General features: G+C 39.7%; 1 protein-coding gene across 1 annotated transcript in view; it reads left to right on the top strand.

Annotated features, from left to right (window-relative positions):
- ENPEP (glutamyl aminopeptidase) overlaps positions 1-15,608 on the top strand; it is a 37,694-nt gene extending 22,086 nt beyond the window's left edge. Inside the window, exons 8-20 of the mRNA XM_086746737.1 lie at positions 976-1,041; positions 2,458-2,523; positions 3,961-4,112; positions 7,676-7,755; positions 9,417-9,544; positions 9,658-9,713; positions 10,579-10,729; positions 11,474-11,547; positions 11,643-11,744; positions 11,855-12,025; positions 13,491-13,631; positions 14,438-14,516; positions 14,768-15,608. Coding sequence (XP_086602863.1) covers positions 976-1,041; positions 2,458-2,523; positions 3,961-4,112; positions 7,676-7,755; positions 9,417-9,544; positions 9,658-9,713; positions 10,579-10,729; positions 11,474-11,547; positions 11,643-11,744; positions 11,855-12,025; positions 13,491-13,631; positions 14,438-14,516; positions 14,768-14,917 — 1,416 coding nt within the window. The 3' untranslated portion in view covers positions 14,918-15,608. The remainder of the gene's footprint in view (positions 1-975; positions 1,042-2,457; positions 2,524-3,960; positions 4,113-7,675; positions 7,756-9,416; positions 9,545-9,657; positions 9,714-10,578; positions 10,730-11,473; positions 11,548-11,642; positions 11,745-11,854; positions 12,026-13,490; positions 13,632-14,437; positions 14,517-14,767) is intronic.
- The last annotated feature ends 4,482 nt before the right edge of the window (positions 15,609-20,090 follow it).

The following is a 20,090-nucleotide window of genomic DNA, read 5'->3' as shown; positions in this document are numbered from 1 at the left end:
ACAATAGTCTGGAAAGTAGTTTGAGGCATATCTGTTCAAAAAGTCCCTCTGCCATGACTCATGCAATCAAGTTGTTATTCTCAGACACGAAAATAGGGAAGACGGGATTTACTGAGAATTCAGATAACATTATTGTTTTCACGGGACAACTGGATTTTTAAATCATTCATAGCATTAGGCTCTCAGCTGCCCTTTGATTTAGTTTCGAAAATGAAAACATGCTAATCCTAAAATCATATTTTGTATTTTAGATTGGGTTTGCACTGTTTTTGTTTTCCAACATTTTGTGCCGGTTCTGTTCTTTGTTCCACAAGACTCTTCTGCTTCTCTCTCCTGTCTTCCTTTGTTTCTCTCTTCTTTCAAGATCCTAATTGTTTTTTTTTTCTGTGACACTCAGGTAAGTAACTAGCCTAACCTCAATTCTACCCTGCTTCAGAGGCCAAAGCTCCCAAAGCTCTTACACCAGTCCTCAGCAAAGTTCATTATGAACCTTAAGATGGCATCTCCAACATATAAAGCCTCAGACTTGCAGCATTTTTTGAGTTCCCTACCTGTTGGGCGTTCAGCCGAAGTCGCCTCCTCTGTCAGGGAGTGCTCCTGGACAAGGCTAGTTCCACAGCTGCCCTCACTCCTCTGCGGTTCAAAGTGAAAGAGGGAGCCCCGCTCACATGAACCAGTAGAGTGGCAGGACAGTAACCCCCAGGAGCAGGGCTCAGGAGCCCTTCCACTGGCACAGCTGAACTTGGAAATAGGCATCTGAGCACAGCTAAAGACCAACTCTCAGATCCAGAATTAAGCTCTGACAGGCAGGCATGCCATGCCACAAAGGAATCAGAAAAACCACTTCCTTAGTCAGATGGATGGTTTCTATTTTTGCCTTATAAAATATTCATTCACACGTTGCTTTTTAGATGAACAAAAATCCAGTGTCAGAGCAGCATGGAATGACCTTCTCCTCTTTCTCTTTGTCCCTAGGGTGCATCGATGCTTAGAATGCTTCAAGACTGGATTACACCAGACCTCTTCCAGAAAGGCTGTCAGGTAAGCGTGGCATCAAAACATGCCAGAAATGCAGCCCATCCCCATATGACAGTAGCAAAGCAGTTATTCAAAAAGTGAATATCAGAGATCCTGGTATTAGTAGCAAAAGTATTTAATGCATTTCAGTACTGAGTGGACAAAGTTAAGGGGAAGAAGTTCGACACTCCCACAGAAGCAGTAATGTGAACTGCATTAAGATTTTATAGCCTACCAGTGAGGGCCTAAATTTAGGACAGCTTTTAGTGGAGAAATCTCCTCCACCCAGTTGTTAGCCTGTTGTCAGCTAGGATCTCCTCATTCAGCTGTAAAGCATGCCTGCAGCTTCATACGGCCATGATCCTCCAACCTACCCAAGCCTGCTATGCAGGGACACTCTTACAGGTGTAAACTCATCCATGCCCTGATGCAGGGACACCCAGTCTTAGAGAGCTGCGGCAATATACAGTAGAAAAGGGAGATTTTGCACAGTTCATAGTCCTTTCTTCTAGACGAAAAAACATGATGCTACAAAATTATGGAAAGAAAAAATGGGAGAAAGGAGCCCTCCCAAAGAGAGGAAAGTTATCTGCTCTGAACCAACATCTGTAGTCTCTGAAGAGTTACAGCACAGGTTTGCCACACTAGTTCCTACCTACCTCCCTCCTGGAGAGCACATTTATGGGCTGCTACAAGACAGTTGTATTTTCCTTTCTTTTTGCTTACATATATTCAATCAGGACAGTTCCACAGGATGTGGAACAACAGCCACAGCCACCTTGTCCACAAGAGTCTAGTACTTCCAATCTACTCGGAGCCTTCAAGAACTTTAAAGTAGGTAGCTGTGGCTAACAGTGAAACAAACAGCACCATCTACTGACTAAACATCCCCAGGACGCAGATAGCAGGGTAGGAAAGCACTTGCTAAGCAACCAGGTAAGACACAGGACAAGAATAGTGTTTAGGGGGTGCAAACATTTGGCTGAATACCGTTATTCCTAGTAATAGTCATTTTGATCACAACTTAGAGGTGACTAGACTTTCCTACTTCCACTCTGAGTTCACAGCTAGTGAAATCACCTGAAATAGCTTCCTCCTCTTAAACAACTTCTTACATTAGACAGAAATTTGCAACAGGGTATGCTGATGTCCATTCAAACAAAATTCAAAGAACTCTTCAAGCACAAATTTATTTTGTACTAACAAGTCACACTGGAAAATGCCAACTTTTAGTGTTACGGGATGTATTGGAAAGCAGAGGAACTTCATCAGCTGAATATCGATCCATTTATCCTCCTGTTCACAATACTACTGCCTGTGGATACTCTGTACAACTGATATGTACTCTCTGTATCTCTGTACAACTGAATAGGTGTACTGTTTTCATAGGCAAAGAAGAAAAACCTAGTAGTCTTTTCACACTCTTCTACCTCTTTCTAGGCATATTTGAAGAAACACCATTTCCAGAATGCCAAGACACAACAATTTTGGGAAGCTCTGGAAGAGGTATGTTTTCATAGAATCATAGAATCACAGAATGGTTAGGGTTGGAAGGGACCTTCAAAGGTCATCTAGTCCAACCCCCCTGCAAGGAGCAGGGACATCCCCAACTCGATCAGGTTGCTCAGAGCCTCATCCAGCCTGGCCTTGAACGTTTCCAGGTTGTTTTGCAACAACCCAAACCCTTGCTAATAAATGTTTCATATTTCATCCACCAATTTCAGTTTCGCAAACTTTTTATATTTTCCAGCTTTTCTGTCAATGAGAGATCACAAGCTAGGCAGCCTCCCAGTATATTCTGACGTACCTTATTTCTAGGAAATATATATTATTTACTCATTTTCTGGGATAAGACTGTGGGAGTGGAATAAGAAATAAGAAAGGAGGCCTTGCTAACAAACAACCTGCTACTGAAATATTCCCCCCACCACTCAAACTATTTCATGGGTGAAAACACCCCTCATCCACCACACACATGAACCACATACACTCCCTTGTCTTTAATCAGATTCAGCTGTTTAAATGTTCTCAACAGTATCCATTCCCAAGTAATTTTGGTGCTTATCTCCATCTCTAGCTTCTGAGTCCCAGCTGGGTCATTCTCTGTGCCACCATTTTCTGATTTTTCCTTTTCCTTGAGGCTGGACTGTTTCTTTCTATGTTATTACCCCCAAAAGCCCACGTGCATACTACCAGGTTCTTCCCTTGATTATAGTTTTTTTTCTTTCCACCACTGTGGACACTCACAGAGACCAAGTTGTACTTTTGTGTGTCATTTCAAGTTCTCATCTTTTCCTTGTTCCCAGACTTCTTCCTACTCAGCAGGACTTCTTCCTGCTCTCTCTCTGGTGCTCTACATCTTCATGTCACCTACCTCATCTCAAGAAGGAAACAGTGACCCTAGCTCCCTTCCCTCACAGGTGGCATTCTGGGGAGGCAGCGGCAGCTTTCTCCTGCTCCAGTCTCTAGGACAGAAGTTCACGGTCCACAGAATGGATCAATTTTTACATTAGTGCAGCTGCTGGTGGTTAATACTGGCTCCTTCTTCACACTCAAAACATAGCATGCTGCAAGCAGACTTCTGGCTTTGAAAAGTCTCTGCATGTTATTTTTGTCCTGTTTTGTTATTTCTTCAGGAAAAAAAAATTGAGAGATCTTAGAGCATGCAAGGCCTCAAAGTTTCCTCAGTATTTCTTGTCCATGTTACTGGCCAGTCTCCTGCCCACATACTTCACATTTCCTCTGTCCGAGTTCAAGTTTCCAACTCATTCTTTCTTTCAATGACAGGTACCATAAAACGATTTGATGGAGTATATTTTGTACTGAACCTGCTCTTTTCTCTGCCGCTTTCTGCCCTTCTTCCTCTTAATATCAGAGGTACTTTTCTTTTCCTCTTTGAACTGAATTTGCATTTTCACTGCAACCTTCTCCGATCATTCACAGGCAAGCAATAAACCTGTGAAGGAAGTCATGGACACATGGACTAGGCAGATGGGCTATCCTGTTTTGGAGATGGGAAGTAATTCAGTATTCACACAGAAACGTTTTCTCTTGGATCCCAATGCAAATGCTTCTCATCCACCTTCTGATCTTGGGTAAGATCCTGCTGTAAATATCTATCCAGACAGGTAGAAATACTGTACAGATACTCTCTTCTACTGACATACACATAGGCAGTGTTATACTCATTCTTGCTAAACTTAATTTCAGCATTTGTTTTTTAAAAAAAAAACAGGAGGAATTTACATACAAATATTTCAAATTTAGGACAGCATCAGCCCTTTGTCTCAGGGTTTCTTTCTGAAACACAGCAGAGTATAATTGGACTGGGTCACTCAAAAAATCTTATTTCCACACACTGACAGCTCAGATGATTGCAAGTCATCTGTTGAACCACTGCAAATTATAGTCTGCCAGACTAAGGAAAACAGACACAGAACTGTCTCTGTCCAGAAATCAGATACCATGATCCAGGTATTTTATACCACAATAGTTTATTCCTTTTCCTATATGATATAGGAGCTATAATATATCACAGGATCTTCACACACCATACAGGATCTTCTCTACATGTCTTAAAAACATGACTTACTGTGAAATAGCTAGTCATGTGTAAATCCTATTAATCTTCACCAAGAGCTGGGGTTTTTTTTTCCTATTTAACTCAGGATGGTATTGTTTAATTTTACTCATCTAAAAGATAGTTATCTAGTCAGAGTTAGCCATCTTGGACTCTTATGTGGCCAGGCAGCCGGCTGCAGACATTCATCTGCCCTACTCAAGAGAGACAGCATACTGTATAGAAGTGTATTTGTTAATTAACAGATGACTAATCTGAGGGGAGAGAAACCTTACTTGTGGGTTGGTGGACCTGCACAGAAAAATGGCTTGGCTGCACTGTGGCATTAACCAGCTGAATAACGGTTCAGAGCTGGCATCATGTATATTTTTAGCCAGTCCCAATTTTGAGGCAATAAAACTTTACTAACATTTCAATGAAAGATATTCAAATACACCTATACAAGGAAGGTTTCATTCCCTGAACTAGCCCTATCAACCAAACCAGTAAAACTTGCCTGTATGAACTGGAATTAAATCTACCCAAATGCAATTTTCCATTAGCTTCTACTAGTTATTTTAATACAAAGAGCAAGAACAAGGAGAAAATTAAGAAATAGTTGTGGCCACTTTATTTCATTCTGATTAAAAAGAAAAAACCTGAGCAACGAGAAGGCCCACAGTATTGGCAGTTTTGGATTGGTATCAAAAGAGTAGGGATGAGATAATTACCTGTGTAGTTGCACCATTGTATTTCTCCCAACATAAGCTGAAAAGTTTATAGGCTTTTGAAGCAACTCTAGCTGCAAACTACAGCACTGTGTCATCTGAAGGCCTGTGTTACAGATTATTCAGTCAAAAATACCTTTTTGTGTTAAAAATTTTGACATATTGCACCACGGTCTGAGGTAACAGACTCAGGAATCTCATTTTTGCTTGACTTCAAGACTTACAGTATATTGCCATTTGTCATTTCTTGAGTAGAAATCTCAGCATTGTTCCTACCTTAACCTATCAAGAAGCTGAAGTGTGCACTGCCCCTGCTATTCCCAAAGTGAAAGAGGAATTTGTTTCTGCATATGTAGTTTTTATAAGTTACTTAAAAATAAAATGCAGCAATACATATTATAATGCTGGTATTATCTATCCTGGGACAGACTTACTCCCTTGCCTAAAAGTCAGTCCACTGGAAATCAACACCTCCTTCTTCCACCCTCATGGATGGGGATGAGGAACCTCCTGAGGAAATGCTACCCTAGATGGGACTGGCCTATTTCATCTTCGGGTGTGCGGTTTTCATTTAAGCAGTGAAAACTCCAGGCCTTGTGTATGCTTTATTCTCTGAACCCTGCAGGGATAGTTTCCTGAGGTGCATGCTTTTTCCAAGCTTGTTTGGCTTGAAAAAGTCCTCTCCTGCACGCTGGCACTCAAAGAAATTGAAGTTCAAAACTTTGTACTCTTAAAATAGTGCTGCTGGGCAAATACGTAGCAACAGCATAGTATGTCAGGAGCACATCCTCAATATGCACGGTTAACAGATCACAGCTATTGTGTCTTATACTTAAGAAAAGTATTTATGTATGTAATATCTGTTAAGATATTTTTGTTTAGAAGATATGACACGATAGCGATCTTTCTTCCTAGATGCAGCATGAGGTACCATAGCCTTCATTTTGGTATTTTCTGGAAGTTAGTGACCGTTCACTTAATCGAGGGTTGTAAAGACGACTCAGGTTTTCCTGTAGTGCTGGTCACGAGGGCATTTAAGATGGAACAAAAATCTCCTTGGGAGGGACTATATTATGCTAACATGTAACAGCAGTTGACTGCTCAAAAGGGCTTAATAATTGTAGTAGCCCTATGCAGGTGGCTGTGCAGGTATGCTCACAGCATGCTCTGCTGTCCTACTTCCCTGATTGCCAAGTCATGGACTTGGTCAGGCCGTACTGTGGCTCCCTTCCAGTCCAAATGTTTCAGCTCCGTCCTGGGCATGCCCTGGACTGAGGAGCTTGCAACTACCCACTGAAGGTATTCAACAAATTGAAGTGCAAGAGGTAAGGTCACAGCGCTTTACAATGGAGGAATTAGGGTTGTCTTGGAGAAGGAAAATAGGTTGGAAAAGGCAAGAGGTCCTACTGCCTATATCAGAGTGGTTGCTTAAGCTCTTTCAGTTTTCCCATCTGTAAAAAAGGTTTCATAATACTTAACCATTTATTTCAAGTCAGCATTGCAAAGATTAACTGGTGTCTGCACAAAGCCTTGGACACATTAGCATTAACATTGACACCAACCATCCACATATAATCATATTTTACTAAATCAATTTTGTTTTACCCTGCTAGATTATTATCTGACATGACAAGAAGATACTGCTTAGCAGGGCTGCATGTTCCAGGGCTGTGGTAATAAGCTACACAGTATAGCACAATGGAAATTCATTCACATGGTATCTCTCTGATTATGGTTAATTATTACCCTCTCCAGCACATGGAGTCACCAAGACGTGAAGATTGTACTCAGAAGTACATGGCCTTAGCAGTTCCACTGATTTAAAAAACCAACCAAACAAAAAAACTAACCAGATAAATTGTGCTGCTTTCACAGTTAAGTTTAGGCATGTAATTAACATTGTACCATATTGATTTGACTAATATGTCATCAGACACTGGACAAAATCTTACTCCACTCCCTTGCTTAGTCCACTAGATGCATTTTGAGAACTATAGATAAATACAAAATATTAAGACAAGCTACAGCTGTTCCCCACCTCTAGAGTATAAACATGCTCAGACACTTCATGCTTTTTATTTTGTTTTTCAGGGAATGTAACTGCCCCAATCATACCACACCAATATCTGACATTTTTTTGCCTGTCATAGCACAGAAACATCTTTACAACTTAAACAAGTTGTTTAACAATAGCTATTGGTAAAATGCTGTGATTTGTTGCAAGGGATATTTGATAAATGTATATGTACATAAGCACACAGTTGGCTTCATAAAACAAGATGCAAGCATTAAGCCAAATTAAAGATACATTGGAGTTTTATTTTTAGCATTTGGTTTCAAATGTCACTTGATTCTCTTTAAATAATTTCAGTTACAAATGGAATATACCAGTGAAATGGACACTTGGGAGTTCAACAAATTATACTTTCTACAACACATCAGATTCTGCAGGTAAACTTCCTCTTCTCTTTTAAGACTAATGAATGGATAAAGCTTTTCAATATCCTTAACAAGAGATAAAATACAGAATTAACTTTCGTGCTTTTCAGTTTTCAGATCTGGGAACCAGCACGCAGCTTGGTTGTGCTGAAGTTAGTAGTAATTTCTGCACTAAGATTACTATTTCCTCTGTACACACATTATGCCAATTTAGGCCCAATTCAGTAAAGTGCTTAAGCATGTGTTTAAATCCAGTCCTATTTAAGGAAGCATCCAAGTATAATCTTAATTATGATGTACTAAAATCAATGAGACTTAGATATGCCCTTTGTCAAGTCTAAGAAAAGAGGTGAAGTGGGAGGCTGCCGAACACATCTGTGGCATGGTAGACTGGCAATCTGAGTTCATTTTAAAAAAAGAAGAGCTACAAATGATTAAACACATTTTCTATTGTTGATTTTAGGAATGAGGAAATACCTACATGGCTATTTTCTATGATTGTTCTATTATGCAGTCAAATCTGAATTTCTCATTCTACAACTCTAGTGGCAAAAAATGAGGGCGGGGAATGGGGAAAAAAAGAAAATAATTTTTTGAGTTTTTAAATTTCATCATGTTAGAATTTCAGAAATATCACAAACAGCTCTTCTCTTCTTGGACTGGTTTGAATGTTACCTCTATAAAATGTAATTTGTCTTTTGTTTTGCTTTTTTTTTTTTACCTGATTCCTTTTAATATCCATGGAAAGCAAACAAAAAGGTCTTGTATTATGATACAAGTCAGAGATTAACACAAAGAAATTTTCCTTCTCTAACTTCCACATGACATTACAGTGAGGTGCAAGGGGCTATTAACAAAGCCTGCAAAGGCATGATTAGGTGCTTACATCTACATCCGTAAAAATCCTGGCTAGGAGGGTACACATCAACTGTAGGGGAAAAATGCCTTTTGAAATACCTTGTATCAATCATTCAAACAGAAAAGTGCATTTAACTCCAGCCACCCTCAAACCACAGATTGAAGATCACTGCTTTTAATGGGCAATAGAAAAATTTTTATAACTAGCAGCACCAACTGGACCAGGCCAAGCTTCTGAGAAAGATACATTTTTCAAGAATCCATTTTAAATGGGAAATTCCTTAAACATGAATCCCTCAGTAAAGTCTCCGTCTATTTTGTAATTCCTTTATCTATAGTTACAAAAATTGAATCAGAGAAGAGTACAGGGAAGAAAATCCTTAAAAAGTTAGTTGAAATAAACTGAAAAATGAAATGAATGGAGGATGAAGTATGAGAACATTAAAACTAATAGCAATCATGAGGGTGAAGATCTTTCTAAAAGAGATATTTGCAAGAACTGTTTCTTTGCAATTTTTTAGTAATTTTCAACATTCTCACCCTAATCAGAATGACCTCCATTTTAAATTTAACAAACTAGTTGGCCCAAGTAATTACCACAATTCATTATTCTAAGACAAGTGCTGGCATGCATTAATAACTAATCTTTGCTTATAGCCATTTAATAAACAAATAAAATAAATTAAGGTTTGGATTTTTTTATATATATATATTCATTAAAACCAAACACTACTTTTAGAGTCAAAGAATTTCCAGTGAGTTCTGTGTCATATAAGATGTACAAATCGATTACTGTTTGTTTGTTTGTTTTGCAGGAATTACTATATCATCACCTTCTAACACTTTTGTGAACATTAATCCAGACCACATTGGATTCTATCGAGTGAATTACGATAGTCAAAACTGGGCCATGTTAAGTGCTCTTCTGATCAGCAACCACAAAGTGAGTGATAACATTAACCTGTCTTGTGGGTCTTTTACAGAGGTCTGTAGTGGCAGTTTTTTTCTGCAAATAATCTATATATTCTTGATCACTCTTTTCCTCTTTTCCCATAGGGCTTTTCAGCTGCTGACCGTGCAGGGATTTTGGATGATGCATTTTCTTTAGCAAGGTAAACTAATTCCCTGCAGAGATTTCAGCACAAGTTTTTCACTTTCCATTGCCTATTAATTAGAATTAACTCAACTCAGGCGGTTGAAAGAAAATTTCTGAATTTGTTACAAGACTTAAGTGTTTATTGCCTTATGTTGTCCTCCAAAAGGGGCAAATTCAGGCATGCATTGGCAACTTGCAGTGTAGGAGGCATTTGAAATCAAATGCTAAAGATAAAACTCCAATGCAGTCAAGAGAAATGCTCCCCTTCAGTTAGGTAGTAGAAAAAAAAAAGAGGGCTTTAATTGCACAGTTCTTAGAAAGAGGTGTTTTTACCATGTAAGTAACAATAATAGAAGGAATCCAGAAGAAGTTAGGTGTCCAAAAAAATCAGAGGCATGCCTACAATGCATAGCATGACATTAGAATGTCACCACCTCAGCTATCTTCTTCAGAAACTTCCTTGGAAACTTATAGCTCTTGTACCCAGCCATGCTGACACAGATAAAGTTTAGGCGACCTTCTGTGACAGCCTGTAAGTCTGAATCTCCTCAGCCTTTCAGGATGTCTCCAGAGCTAGCAATTCCTTTTGGTGTGGCAGGAGTTAATGTAGTCAGTTGAGGGCTACGCACTTCTGGGCATCACAATGTGAGCAGCCTCCTCATGGCAGTAAGAGCTCCTGCAGTTAGGTGTTGACTGAGGGTGATCCTCAGTGGTCTCTCAGTGGTCTCTCTACACTTCCCAAGTAACATTCCAGACTATTTCCCCCCTCCCAGAACTTATTCTTTCAGATCTTCTAAAGTAAATAGTGTTCTCGTATCTCTAAAGAAGCAAGTTGTTCAAATTCATTAAAATAACAGAAGTTATGTTTTCTCCTTCCACAGACCTGGACTCGTGAATTACTCTGTTCCCCTGCAGCTCACAAAATACCTTAGAAATGAAACAGACTATTTACCTTGGCATAGAGTTATATCATCTGTAACCTACCTCGCAAACATGCTTGAAGATGATACAAATCTCTATCCCCGTTTTCAGGTGATGAAACAGAAAAAACATTCCTGCATGGGACCACTGGATCTGACAGTTCAGGATCTGTAACGGCAATAATATTGATGTTTGAGTGATTTTCAGCTAACATTATTTACTTTTTGTTACTGTACTCTTTAAAAAGTACTGAAAACTGCTTAGTAATGATCTCTGAATTACCTGAATTCTCAATTCAGGACTACGCACTTGGAGGAAAGAAATTATGCCTCATTATTCTTATAATCCATCACCATAAGTCACAGTACAGACATTTATTAGCCAAAGCTATCCTGCATCCAATAAAGTATGTGTAGGGCAGCAAAATCTCTGACACCTGTCCTCAGCATGAAGGATGGCTATAACTTAGCGTGGCGGTAAGCAGGTTTGTTAGTTGACCTAACATGCTGAACATGATTTAATGGTCACTAAAATAAGTATGTCTTGAACTCAGGATTATCTCTGGAAAACAGTTGTGACCGTGTGTCCTTGCTGTACCCCAACCTTCATTTTGGAGCATGGACAAGGCTGGAGAGAAGCAGGTTGCCTCTGTCCTATCTGCGCATCAGTATTGCAAGCATTCAAACTTGGCATGCTGTGGTGATCTAGAAAGATTGTGTGTGTGCGTGTTTGTGTTACTTTTTTGTTTAAGAGATGCTAGTTCTGAGAAAAAGAAAGGATAATAAACTAGGAACACAAATACATTATTATTTAAAGAAATATACACAAGTAACCAATCCCCTTTTTCTCCCTCAGGAATATTTTCGCTACGTAGTAAAACCCATTGTGGATCAACTGCACTGGAATGATTTTGGAGGCCATTTGGAGAGGTTAAATAATCGGGTTTTTTTCCTTCTCATATTATTGGTGGATTCAAAGAACACTAGGCAATAGGAAAATATCTTTCTCTCACTTTCTTTTAAAGGCTTCTTCGGGCATCTGTTCTAGACTTTGCCTGTAGTATGGATGACACAGAATCTTTGAACAATGCTTCTCAACAATTTGAACAATGGCTACGAGGAGAAACGTGAGTGCTCATGGCTTTCGTAGCTGGTAAAGAACACAGCATGTGACTTGATCACAGATCTCAAGCAGGAAAGGGGGAAAAAATATTCAAGTACTGTTTCTTTATTTCAGTATTCCTGCAAATCTCCGACTCCTGGTATATCGCTATGGAATGCAGAACTCAGGCAATGAGTCATCATGGAATTACATGTTCAAAAAATACCAAGAAACTTCATTAGCGCAAGAAAAAGAAAAGCTGCTGTATGGCCTGGCATCAGTGAAGAATATCACCCTTTTGGACAGGTGATTTAAACACACAAAGATTTTTCTTTCCCTACAGAAGCAACTGATCAACGTTTGTTCATTCCCCTCTCCCCTCTCCTGTGCTATCATTTTTGTCAGTTATCTAACATCCCCCTCTGAGAGTGTACTAAAGTAGAAAAAAAGCCTTGCTCCTTTAGTGGAAAGATATTGAACACATGGTAGATTCTGCACACAGTCAACAGTCTTCAGCTCTTCCAACAGTGCCTTCACCCTGTGCAATTTTAACTGCCTAATAGTTAAGCATTAGGAGAAAATTAGTCTTCTATGTTTCCGCTATAATCAGTGAAGGGAGGCAGGACTTCCAGAGCATTGTTAATCCCAGACCAGGAAAGGGACTTTAAATCAATGGGAAGAACTTCTTCTGGGTGTTGCCAGTCACTCTCCGTTGGCTACAGAGGGAGTTTCCTTAGAATAGATATCTACCTTCTAAGTAGACAAAATTAGCCAAACAACCTTGAGCAATTGTTACTAACAGTCCTAAGAAGGCATCTGTGTGAAGTTGCAATGCTCCTTGAAGTTCTGTGCAGAGGTACTTGAGCTAGAACCAGAAATATTGTGTTCATGCTGCTGTGGCAGTGATGAGGAGTCTGGATACTGCCCCAGGGTGGTCCAGCTGTCAGATGAGGCGAGCCTCTCTCCAGGCTGCTGCTCTGCATAGACACACCAGCTCCTTTAAGCTTATCTGATAACTTTGCACGTAGTTGTGTCATGTAGCAGAGATTCCGACAAATACCTTCAAAAGGGGCACTCACCACTTTGTTGGAGCCCTATCTAAATGTCATAAGTTGGAGCAATATCTGTTTGGAAGAGTTCCAAGTTTAAACAAGATGAAACAAGTCAGTATAGGAGGTTCAGGAAGAGTAAATAAAACAGTTAGAGTAATTAAAATAGTGGTAGGAGGCAGTTGTATTCCTAAATTCTTGTGACCACAACAGCCATAGTCTAAAGCCATTCAATAACTAATCACTGACACCATTAAGACACGAATGAATTAGCTAGATAGGTGTATATTTGCAGAAAATATGAAGTCCCCCTAAAGCAGGGAGAACTTGTTTCTTAATTTACTATTAAAATAACAAGGAAGGGGAAAGGAGCAAGCAGATTGAGAAAGTAACTTAGAGACATAAATCCTACTTGCTCTCTAAAGAGATGCCTAGCCTAATTGCTTAGATTTCTTCAATACAATTATCTCTTGACACAGTTATCAACAGATACTTACGGTTTAGATCAGTATACTTCACCTTTAAAATGCTGTAGACAAAAATATTTCTGCTTGAAAAAAGACTGTAGAAGGTGGTGGCAACTACTTGAGAAATACAGATATTAGCATTGCATTATTTCTCATCATCATCAGTTAAGTCCATACTAAAAGCGTTAACTTATTATTGGCTTTCAATGATCTGTCATGAAAGGCTTTCATTAATTTTTATGGCATTTCCCTTAGGTATCTGAAATATATTTACAACACCAGCCTCATCAAAACCCAAGATGTTTTCACAGTCCTGAGATACATCTCATATAATGCCTATGGGAAAACAATGGCCTGGGACTGGATACGACTTAACTGGCAGTACTTAGTTGACAGGTATGCTGATGAACTCATTGGAAACATAAGTTCCATCTGTGTATCTTGATATATGCCATACTTTTCTATACTTTCACTATACAGCTATAATCACTGGCCTTTGCATAACAAAAACTGGAACTGTATTCAATGCAATTTTATCTGTCTCCCATGAAAAAGTACTTTGCTGCTAAGTTGAAAACCGTTCTTTCTTTGAATGATTGCTACCAATAAATGGTGATTAAGAAGTGTAGAAAGTTCTACCAAGGCCATAAAAATCTGGTTGCTACATAGAAATTAATCAGTCTCCACTCTTTCTATTGATTTCATAACAAGAAGACAGTGTATAGAAATTTTTTTTAATTCCTAGTGGTAATAGCAAGCAGCAGATGTACAGATGAGTAGTGGAAGTAAAAAAAACTTCTAGCTTTGCTCCTCCATCTTTTAGTGACTTCTCCCTCATCTCTTCTCCTTTCTAAGTGATTGGAGAGGACACAGAAGAGAAGCACACCTGCAAGCTAGAGCTGTGAACTGGACAACATTTGTGTTGCTGAGCAGCAATCCACCCAATTTCCAGCATAAGACAATAAGTCATTAATTACAAAAAAATCCCCCAGAAGAGATCACTCCATTAGTAAACATATTTGAGAACAGCACAGATATTGTACAGGAGTACTATTTTTCAACTATTTTCCAAAAATGCTGAAATCTGAGTGCATCTGGTTTATTGTAGCACAGTTAGAAGTTTAAGCTTCAGATAATTACTTCTACCTTCTCTCTTTTTAATGGTTTTGCATCAAGAATAATTTATTGAATTATCTTTCTAGATTCACTATCAATGACAGAAACCTTGGTCGAATAGTAACTATTACCCAAACCTTCAACACTGAGCTCCAGCTTTGGCAGGTATAGTGATAGCACTTCTCTTGGTTTTAAGTCAATGTATTTAACAATATACTGGCCAGGAAATTTGACTTTTTATGCTCTAAATGTGTAAAGCAGTATGAGTTACTGTATGAACTATCCCAGTTCTACTAGCCTGAGCTTAAATAACTCTCCCAGCCAAAACTGCCCTTGACCGTGTCCCTGTAAAAAGCCACTTGCCCAATAGAGGTGTTATTTGCTTTGCGTCAATTGTTTTTCTCTCTCTTTTCCAGATGGAAAATTTCTTTGAGAAATATCCTAATGCTGGGGCAGGAGAATTGCCCAGGAGTCAGTCACTTGAGCAAGTGAGGAACAACATTGAATGGCTAAAAGTAAACAAGGAGGAAATACGAATGTGGCTAGAAGCACAGCCAAGCCCCTAAAATCTTACTTTGTAAAAATTCCAGGTACTCATTCTGGGCACTCAGATCCTCAGAGATATTTAGCAATGTGGATTTCTTACCTAGGTACCTTAAGAGGACCAAGGCCTAATATTCTTCCTACAAACACGCAGGAGACCACTGCCAGAGTAATATTTGTGTCGTTGCTGATCCCAGATCCTGACAGCACTTGTGTGCAGGAACAGCTTTGTATTTTGAGAGATGAATTTGCCTGAAAAAAAAACCAAGGATAAATATTTAAAGTTACTCAAGGCAGAAGTGATAGCAGAACTGGGGTCCTTGCTGATCAACCTGGTCTCACTCCTTCTGCATACCACTCTGAAAAGCTTGGTTCGCATAGAAGTGTATCTACTACACTCAGGGATTCCTTTCCAAGTGCACCTCATAGGAGCTTTGTCCTGAAGGAAAGGGAATTAAGCAGTAATTTTAACATTATCTGAAAATCGTCCCCTATATTTATAGCTGTAAAAATTCTACATTTGGGATTTAGCTTTGCGTTCTGATACTGCAGAAAGGCCAGTTAAGCTTCCCTTTCCATTGATTTTTGAAGTTTAACTACCGGTACACAAGGGATCAATATTATCAGCTTCTTTTACAATGTTATTAGTTGGGATTCTGTACCTTGGGGCAGGGGTTGTCTGGGTTATTTTTGTCTTATTTCTAAATCTTCTCAAAAGAAGAACTTGTGGTATCCATTGCTACAAACAGTACTTACTGTCTCTTTTCTTAGGAAAAAATAAAATCTAAAATTCTACCTGGAAATCTCAGTCTCTTTCTACTAAAGTGGTAAAACTGCCTGCCATATAGAAAAGCAGCTGTTACATAGCCCCGCTATGCTGTACATATAGCTTCAGTGACTTTTGAGGGGAGGGAATCTATTATCTTCTCTGAGAAAAAAAAAAAAAAAAATTGACAAATTCAGGTAGGGGGGTCAGATGAGTCCCACTGCTGCAATTCAGTCTACTGCAGAAGTATAGGCAGCAAAGAAACAGCTCTAGGTCCCAAGTCCCCCTGTCACTATGATGCTGGAGAAGGCAGCAGGACTGCTCTGCCTGCCCCTCCCAAGCTGGCAGCTGGCATGTCTTGGAGCTTCAAGATTTCCATATGCTGTGTCCTGACACCATACAGGCATCAGACTTCAGTGTCAGCTCCATCCTCCTTGCCTTCTCCCTGGTCTCCTGAGTGGAAATGCATAGCAGAAGGGAACCAGCTAGAGCCAATCTCTGTCTGGATGCCCTGGAAGCAGGACCATGGAGCATCTCACAGTAGGTAGCCCTGGGAGAGTTTAGGCACAGTTGTCAGGAAACTCTGCAGCAAGATGGGAGGACAGAAGCATGGAAAAATGCTTTTCTTCATCCTGCAATGCTATTCAAAGGGAAAGCTAGAGCTGCTGAGGAGATGGCTCTAATGCACAGAAATCCTGGACTACAGCCTCTGTCTGCCTCTGGGCCTTGGTACAGCATAGAGTGCTCCAGAGAAGCATATATAGTCCCAGATGGCAACACTTTACCCCACTTCCTCATGAGATTCAGGGCTGGTACTGTTTCAGGCCTCTCCCTATATATCCAAATAGCTGCAACAAGCCCAGACAAATCTGGTGACCAAGTCAGTTGTCCTGTCAAAGGAAAATGTCAGTAATTTGCTTTCTGCAAACAAAACATGACAAGATTTTGACTAACAGTGATTATAACTTACTGCAGATACCAGCTGCTCTTTAATGTAAAGAGGTGGCAAAGGGCCAGCCAATTTCTTTGCATTTTTCTTCTTGCTGCCCACACCCAAGCTACCAGCAGTTCAGCATACAGAAGCAGGCTGTCCTTGGGCAGCTGCTTGCTTAGTGGGACACATGTCAACTCGTCTTCATGATTTTATGGTTTTTGGCGAGTGAATTGAAGGAATAGAAGCCAAACAACAGCTCTCTCAGTTTCAAGGTCATGAACAGGTTTGGTAGCACTGCACTGTAGTACTGACTATCAGCATGTTGTATCACTGCGACTATAGAAGAGTATGATCAGCTCAGAAAGATTTTCTGTGCACTGCTGGTGCTGTATGTTTTAATTGAAAGTTTTTCACTACAGCTGGCCATGTAACAATGCAACATCAATATGAAGATGTTAAAAAACATGGTTCAGTTGTTTTCCCTTTCAGAGGAGATTTAATAAAATTTGGCAGAAAAAAAAATTGGTCCTCTAACCATTCATACGCTTCTGCCACAATTTGCTGTAGGAAGAAAAGTACAAAGTATGGGTACTATGGAAATGACATAAGATTAAGATATTTCTATTCTTTGCTACATGCAGCCCCTACTACCACTGAGTGAAAGCAGACTTGCCAACATAGTTAACTACAGTAGTAGGCTTTCATCAAGGAAAACATAAGTAATAAAAATTTTCTGTAGTGCTGGAAAGATACAGCAAAAGCAAGCTTCTTCCAAATCACACAGACATACGCTGTTCAAGACAAGGCACATACTGGTAGTACTGTGTATCGCTGTAGTAGAAAAGATAAAAAAGGTCAATTGGAGAGAAACAACTGAAAAATACTAACACAGCAAAGAGAGAGCCAAGACAAGAGGCCAAGGACAAGCCTGAACAACTACTAGGCTTGTGACCCTGAGAGAATGGAGGAGAGAAGGGGATTTAAAGTAGTGAACCAAGCTATTGCTGCCTGTCATTTGATTCTTGCTCTGTTCAGGAAGGGACCACGTGCAGATTTGTGCCTGAGACACACTGGATCAGAGAGACATTTGGCTCATGCTTGGATACTTTTGATGTTACAGAAGGGTTAGCTGGATTTCTACATTGATCTTAAGTGAGTAGGTGAACATGGAAGTAAATTCAAAAGCCCCAGTAGAAGGCTGCTTTTATGGTAGGGTAAAGGTTCTGTCAGTTTTAAATAATGTTCTCTAGATTACGCAGTGCTCTTGCTACCTTTAAATGGCTCATGGAGAATGTACTGTATGGCATGTGCCTCTTTCAGACTCTTTGTCCTAGATGGATAACAAATCTGGTACATGCTAAATCTTTCGGTCAGGAACTAGTGCATTTACAAATGGTCTGTGATAAGCTTAAGAATGCCAATTTGAAACTGAATCCAAAGAAATGTGAACTGTTTTAAAAAGAGATAATTTTCCCTTGGTCATTCGATCAGGGAGGAAGGAATTTCCACTGATAAAGCCAAGTGAGGGAATGCAGAACTGGCTGGCCCCTTAGATCCACAGAGCTTTTTGAGGCTCTGGTATTCCTATTGTACCACAGCAAAAGCTATTGCACAGAGTGAGGTAGAGAAATGCTTTGAGTAATCAAAATGTGACGTGGTGGAGTTAAAGAGAGGCCACTTGTGACTGCTGCAGTGTTGCCTTACACAAGCTCTGCAAATCCTTCTCATATCAGCCACAGCTGTACATCCTATAGAGCCTGAGCCTGTGGGCCTCAGGAGGCTGTAAACCTGATAGGCACACAAAAATGCTTTATCTTGATGAGTCAGGTAAAGAAACAACTGAAAACATTGTATTACTGCACAGAACAAAAAATGAATAGCACCAATGCAAATATCAAGGTATCTATAACTCCCCAGCTGAGTCAATTTCTAAATCAGCAGTTAAGATCACTACAAATCACGCAGACATAAAAAAAATACCATATATGTACAGTATGTCTCACTGTTGAAATAGGACATGATTAGGAAGTATCCCTCCAGTCTGCCTGCAATGACCAGTGCCATTTCTTGGCTACCATCATTTTGTGTGATGGCATCTTCCAGCAGCTTTTGAGACTCAAGGTGAAAGGGAAAAACCTAGCTAGATGGATGCAGGAGCTAGTAGCTAAACAGGGTCAGAAGGATAAGACCTCATCCTGTTGCTATCAGCAGCAATATCATACTGCCAGATTAAAACTTCATCTTTGCTCTTTGAAAAAAAAAAAAAAAAGCACAAATCTGTTTATAAAAGCATCTGAAATTTATTTGATTCAGATAAGTCTGAGAGTTTCTGGCTTCCTAGCGTATACTCTAAAAAGTTGTGAAGGAAGGGCAAATCCTGAAAAACATTACTATGACATAGGATCTGAGAGACACTGTTTATAAACAGCACTCACTACTTTCAGCAATCCCTCACCCACAGAAAACTTTCCATATCAACGCTCTCTTCACAAATTGATGTCCAGAGATTGCTATTAAGCTGGTATCTGCTTGCTGGTGGTTTAATTATGCTGAAGCGATGTGTACGGATGGTCTCAAGAACCAGGAAGTCAGGGAAAGGAAGAGATCCAGGCATGAGAGGGGACTGGAGCCTAACTTTTCAAAAGGCAGGCTGGGGATACAGGGTCATTATTCGTAGTAAGAATAAAAAGTTAATTTGGAATAGAAGTTGCAGTTATATATGTGATATCCACAATACAACCTTCATCCTAGCTTAAAACATCGATGTTATTTTTCCTTTGGAGGTGGATGAAATGTCCATGGGGCCTCTAAATATCTTTTCTAGCGCTTTTGAATTTTTTTAACTGTTTGTAGTGAACAAGAGACTGGTCACAGATGTGGTTTCTTCAAGGAGTGCAAGACAAAGCACAGAGCATGAGGTTCTGTCATTCCAGAGTTCCCATTCTGTATGGCCTGCTGTCAAATGCATTCACTCATCGCAGATCAGTGAAGAAGCCTCTCCAACGAGGAACTGCATACCAGAGCTATAGAGCTCATACCTGAAGCAGATCTGCAACTCAGGGGTATTATTTATGTATTTTGCAAAAAGGGAGTCTGAATCCAAACAACTGCAGGATGCTTTCTGGAGGGTAGTCAATATAGCTATTAACCAGAGCAAAAGTTGCACAATGTTATGTCAAAAAAGACGTTAAGCCGTAAGTCAAGTTCTCATGAGCCAAAAGAGTTACTGTGACAGTCTAAGAAGCAGATTTTCCAGGTGTCTGGTGGGCAGCCAAAAATTGATTTGATTCATTTATTTTAGTAAATATTCACTTTCAGCAAACTGAAATTATGGCCCACCCAGGTTCGTTAAGCAACTTCAGCTGGAGAAAACACTATGGACCTGAAGATACAAAAAAAAAAAAGTCATCAATCTCCCCTTTTTCTTGAGCTGGAGCACTTGCGAAGAAGCAAGCAAATCAAGGCTCAGTTCTGCCACCTCCAAAGAAATGCACAT

This window comes from Chlamydotis macqueenii, chromosome 4 (genome assembly GCF_036417535.1).
Source record: "Chlamydotis macqueenii isolate bChlMac1 chromosome 4, bChlMac1.mat, whole genome shotgun sequence".
NCBI classification, from domain to species: Eukaryota; Metazoa; Chordata; class Aves; order Otidiformes; family Otididae; genus Chlamydotis; species Chlamydotis macqueenii.
This window is presented reverse-complemented; position numbering and strand designations above follow the sequence as displayed.